The sequence below is a fragment of the Oncorhynchus masou genome, chromosome 9 (genome assembly GCF_036934945.1).
Source record: "Oncorhynchus masou masou isolate Uvic2021 chromosome 9, UVic_Omas_1.1, whole genome shotgun sequence".
NCBI lineage: Eukaryota > Metazoa > Chordata > Actinopteri > Salmoniformes > Salmonidae > Oncorhynchus > Oncorhynchus masou.
The window spans coordinates 86,800,931-86,806,930 of record NC_088220.1 but is presented as its reverse complement, the minus strand read 5'-3'; the positions used below and the strand labels follow the sequence as shown (position 1 = coordinate 86,806,930).

Below are 6,000 nucleotides of genomic sequence, written 5' to 3'. Positions count from 1 at the left end.
AACCTACTTATTTTTCATTCCGGTCCTCCCTTCCTATCCTCCCATACCCTCCCGTTCCTTTCATTCTCCACTCCTCCCTTTCTCCTCCTCCTCCTCTTACTCCTCCTCTTACTCCTCCTCCTCCCTCAGTATCTTCTGTAAGTTGGCAGCTCTGGTGAGACACAGAGTATCTCTCTTTGGTAAGGATCCTGAACCTGCATGGTGGACTGATGCCTGTTGGTCACCTCGCAATCTCATCTCTCTTACCATCTCTCTACATCAATATCCATCTCTCTTACCATCTCTCTACATCAATCTCATCTCTCTCTGTCTCTCTACATCAATATCCATCTCTCTCTGTCTCTCTCATTGTCTCTGTCTGTCTGTTTCTATCGCTCTCTTTCTTTCTTTCTCAATTTCTCTCTCTCTCTCTCTGAATCTCTCTCTCTCTACCTCTCTGTCTCTTTCAATCCGTCTCGATCAATGTCTTTCACCCCTTCCTGTTCAATCATCATTACAGAGCACCCTCTCCTTTCTATGTTACCACCCCTTCTATCTTTCTATTGGCCTCCCTCTAAACTTCCACCTCTCTCCAACCCTTCTATCTTTCTATCTGCCTCCCTCTAAACTTCCACCTCTCTCCAACCCTTCTATCTTTCTATCTGCCTCCCTCTAAACTTCCACCTCTCTCCAACCCTTCTATCTTTCTATCTGCCTCCCTCTAAAGGTCCACATCTCTAGCCAACCCTTCTCTCTTTTTATCTGCCTCCCTCTAAAGGTCCACCTCTCTCCAACCCTTCTATCTTTCTATCTGCCTCCTAAACTTCCACCTCTCTCCACCCCTTCTATCTGCCTCCCTCTAAACTTCCACCTCTCTCCACCCCTTCTATCTGCCTCCCTCTAAACTTCCACCTCTCTCCAAACCTTCTATCTTTCTATCTGCATCCCTCTAAACTTCCACCTCTCTCCACAGTTGTGCTTCTGCTCTGCTTTGCTCTTCTCCTAGCTAGCTTCTATCTTTCTATCTGCCTCCCTCTAAACTTCCACCTCTCTCCAACCCTTCTATCTTTCTATCTGCCTCCCTCTAAACTGCCACCTCTCTCCAACCCTTCTCTCTTTTTATCTGCCTCCCTCTAAAGGTCCACCTCTCTCCAACTCTTCTATCTTTCTATCTGCCTCCTTCTAAACTTCCACCTCTCTCCACCCCTTCTATCTGCCTCCCTCTAAACTTCCACCTCTCTCCAACCCTTCTGTCTATCTGCCTCCCTCTAAACTTCCACCTCTCTCCACCCCTTCTATCTGCCTCCCTCTAAACTTCCACCTCTCTCCAACCCTTCTATCTTTCTATCTGCATCCCTCTAAACTTCCACCTCTCTCCACAGTTGTGCTTCTGCTCTGCTTTGCTCTTCTCCTAGCTAGCTGCATCTCCTCTCTTGTTGTTGTTGTTGTTGTAACCGTCAGCATCTCTGGGTACACACAGTGGTTAGTAAGTGTTGGTTGTGACGATCAAACCTCCACAGGTGTTGGGGTTAGCTAACTCAGGTGCTGTGTGGTTGGTTTGTTTAGAGCGCTTGGCTTGAGGCAGTGCCTTCTCTGTCTGCGTCCACTTCATCCACCAAACACGATGACATACATCCTGTTCAACTTTTCTAGTCTCAGGACAGTTACATGTCAGTCATTAGTATCTGGATAAACAGATGGGACATACCAACCATTGAGTTGTTTTCAGAGAATAACAAGTGATTATTTCTACTGACCCTTTTTATAATGAGTTTAGCTGTTATTTACTTATGTTCTATCTACATTTGCCAGGTATTATTGATTGATTGGTTCATTGAGTGATTGGTTGGTTGGTTCGTTGAGTGATTGGTTGGTTCATTGAGTGATTGATTGGTTCATTGAGTGATTGGTTGGTTCGTTCAGTGATTGGTTGGTTCGTTGAGTGATTGGTTGGTTGGTTGGTTGGTTCGTTGAGTGATTGATTGGTTTGCTGAGTGATTGGTTGGTTCGTTGAGTGGTTGGTTGGTTCGTTGAGTGATTGATTGGTTTGCTGAGTGATTGGTTGGTTCGTTGAGTGATTGATTGGTTCGTTGAGTGATTGATTGGTTCGTTGAGTGATTGATTAAGAATAAGACTTTGTTCTTAACTGACTTGCCTATTTAAATAAAGGTAAAAAAAAGAAGAAAATTGGTTGGTTGAGTGATTGGTTGGTTGCTTGATGGATGGACGGATTGATAACAGAGTCTCTGTGTGTTGTCAGGAACGGATGCTGGCGCGGTGGTTAATTGTCTGCACATCCTGTCACGATCACTGGACGCCAGGTAACACACGCTCAACACGTCCTCCAACAACACCATATACACACCCCGTTGGACACCAACTAGGACTGAGGGTATGGAGATCTACTGAGGGCAGGATGTTTACATTCTGTCAGAACAGGATATTGTTACATCTCAGGTATCCTGCGGAGAGGAGAAGGGCCGCAGTCTGTTTTCAGTCAACGGATAGGTTAAGACAGGGAGTGAATTAGGGAGGAATGTGGGCCGAGGTCACAGTCAGATGAAGTGAGAAAGAACAGGCATCGCTAAAGTTCTGCCTGGCAACAGAGATCGATTGGCTGTCCAGATGTGTCAGATGATGTCAAGAACGAACAGTCCTATGACATACACACATAGGAGGCAGGGCCATGACTACACCAAAGAGAGGTACCACCTACATTTCTGCCTAGCAACAGAGATGTATTGGCTGTTGAGATGTGCAAGGAGTTGACTCCGCCCAGTGGAGGGTATATATATGTGTACTTGTGGAACTCACATATACTACACTACTATAATACAACTCACATATACTACAATACTACAATACTATATTACAACTCACATATACTACACTACTATAATACAACTCACATATACTACAATACTATAATACAACTCACATATACTACTCTACTATAATACAACTCACATATACTACAATACTATAATACAACTCACATATACTACAATACTATAATACAACTCACATATACCACAATACTACAATACTATATTACAACTCACATATACTACACTACTATAATACAACTTGCATATACTACAATACTATAATACAACTCACATATACTACAATACTATAATGCAACTCACATATACTACAATACTATAATACAACTCACATATACTACAATAATACAATACTATATTACAACTCACATATACTACACTACTATAATACAACTCACATATACTACAATACTACATTACAATTCACATATACTACAATACTATAATACTATATTACAACTCACATATACTACAATACTATAATACAACTCACATATACCACAATACTACAATACTATAATACAACTCACATATACTACAATACTATAATACAACTCACATATACTACAATATTATATTACACTCTCCAACTTTATTTTCTATTATGTATCTATTCAAACGTACAGTAGAGTTTTTACATCATGATCTCTCTCTCTCTTTCTCTCCTTGTCTTTCCCTCTCTCCAGGACGGTAATGATCTCTCTCTCCTTGTCTTTCCCTCTCTCCAGGACGGTAATGATCTCTCTCTCCTTGTCTTTCCCTCTCTCCAGGACGGTAATGATCTCTCTCTCCTTGTCTTTCCCTCTCTCCAGGACGGTAATGATCTCTCTCTCCTTGTCTTTCCCTCTCTCCAGGACGGTAATGATCTCTCTCTCCTTGTCTTTCCCTCTCTCCAGGATGGTAATGATCTCTCTCTCCTTGTCTTTCCCTCTCTCCAGGACGGTAATGATCTCTCTCTCCTTGTCTTTCCCTCTCTCCAGGACGGTAATGATCTCTCTCTCCTTGTCTTTCCCTCTCTCCAGGACGGTAATGATCTCTCTCTCCTTGTCTTTCCCTCTCTCCAGGACGGTAATGATCTCTCTCTCCTTGTCTTTCCCTCTCTCCAGGACGGTAATGATCTCTCTCCTTGTCTTTCCCTCTCTCCAGGATGGTAATGATCTCTCTCTCCTTGTCTTTCCCTCTCTCCAGGACGGTAATGATCTCTCTCTCCTTGTCTTTCCCTCTCCCAGGACGGTAATGATCTCTCTCTCCTTGTCTTTCCCTCTCTCCAGGACGGTAATGATCTCTCTCCTTGTCTTTCCCTCTCTCCAGGACGGTAATGATCTCTCTCTCCTTGTCTTTCCCTCTCTCCAGGACGGTAATGATCTCTCTCTCCTTGTCTTTCCCTCTCTCCAGGACGGTAATGATCTCTCTCTCCTTGTCTTTCCCTCTCTCCAGGACGGTAATGATCTCTCTCCTTGTCTTTCCCTCTCTCCAGGACGGTAATGATCTCTCTCCCTTGTCTTTCCCTCTCTCCAGGACGGTAATGATCTCTCTCTCCTTGTCTTTCCCTCTCTCCAGGACGGTAATGATCTCTCTCTCCTTGTCTTTCCCTCTCTCCAGGACGGTAATGATCTCTCTCTCCTTGTCTTTCCCTCTCTCCAGGACGGTAATGATCTCTCTCTCCTTGTCTTTCCCTCTCCCAGGATGGTAATGATCTCTCTCTCCTTGTCTTTCCCTCTCTCCAGGACGGTAATGATCTCTCTCTCCTTGTCTTTCCCTCTCTCCAGGATGGTAATGATCTCTCTCTCCTTGTCTTTCCCTCTCTCCAGGATGGTAATGATCTCTCTCTCCTTGTCTTTCCCTCTCTCCAGGACGGTAATGATCTCTCTCTCCTTGTCTTTCCCTCTCTCCAGGACGGTAATGATCTCTCTCTCCTTGTCTTTCTTTCTCTCCAGGACGGTAATGATCTCTCTCTCCTTGTCTTTCCCTCTCTCCAGGATGGTAATGATCTCTCTCTCCTTGTCTTTCCCTCTCTCCAGGACGGTAATGATCTCTCTCTCCTTGTCTTTCCCTCTCTCCAGGATGGTAATGATCTCTCTCTCCTTGTCTTTCCCTCTCTCCAGGACGGTAATGATCTCTCTCTCCTTGTCTTTCCCTCTCTCCAGGATGGTAATGATCTCTCTCTCCTTGTCTTTCCCTCTCTCAGGACGGTAATGATCTCTCTCTCCTTGTCTTTCCCTCTCTCCAGGATGGTAATGATCTCTCTCTCCTTGTCTTTCCCTCTCTCCAGGATGGTAATGATCTCTCTCTCCTTGTCTTTCCCTCTCTCCAGGACGGTAATGATCTCTCTCTCCTTGTCTTTCCCTCTCTCCAGGACGGTAATGAAGTCGGGTCCTGAGATTGTGAAGGCAGGACTGCGTCAGTTCTTTGAGAGCGCTGCAGACGACATAGAGAAGATGGTGGAGAATCTGAAGCTGGGCAAGGTTTCTAGCAGGAACCAGGTCAGTGATTACACCGTAACGTTAGTCCTACGTTAGTCCTACGTTAGTCCGACGTTCGTCCTACGTTAGTCCTACGTTCGTCCTACGTTAGTCCTACGTTCGTCCTACGTTAGTCCTACGTTAGTCCTATGTTAGTCCTACGTTAGTCCTACAGCAGGTGGTTCCTCATAGCTGCCCTTCTGCGTTAACTCCCCCTTCCTTCTCTCTCCCCTCTCTCTCTCTCTCTTCTCCATCTCTCTCTCCCCCTCCTTCTCTCTCTCCCCTCTCCTCTCTCTCCCATCTCCTTCTCTCTCTCCCCTCTCTCTCTCTCTCTTCTCCATCTCTCACCCACCCCTCTCCATCTCTCTCTCCCCCTCCTTCACTCCCCTCTCTCTCTCCTCGCTCCTCTATCTCCCATCTCCTTCTCTCTCTCCCCTCTCTCTCTCTCCTCTCTCCATCTCTCACCCACCCCTCTCCATCTCTCTCTCCCCCTCCTTCTCACTCCCCTCTCTCTCTCCTCTCTCCTCTCTCTCCCATCTCCTTCTCTCTCTCCCCTCTCCTCCCTCTTTCTTCTCCATCTATCTCTCTCCCCTCTCTTCTCTCTCTCTTCTCCATCTATCTCTCTCCACTCTCCTCTCTCTCTCTTCTCCATCTCTCTCTCACCCCTCTCCTTCTCTCTTCTCCATTTCTATCTCTCTCCCCTCTCCTCTCTC

The 6,000-nt window shown here is 45.5% G+C and overlaps 1 protein-coding gene across 1 annotated transcript in view; it reads left to right on the top strand.

Moving 5' to 3' along the window:
• LOC135546739 (ryanodine receptor 1-like) overlaps positions 1-6,000 on the top strand; it is a 154,303-nt gene that overhangs the window by 56,575 nt on the left and 91,728 nt on the right. The window contains exons 38-40 of the mRNA XM_064975393.1: positions 130-179; positions 2,240-2,300; positions 5,182-5,308. Coding sequence (XP_064831465.1) covers positions 130-179; positions 2,240-2,300; positions 5,182-5,308 — 238 coding nt within the window. The remainder of the gene's footprint in view (positions 1-129; positions 180-2,239; positions 2,301-5,181; positions 5,309-6,000) is intronic.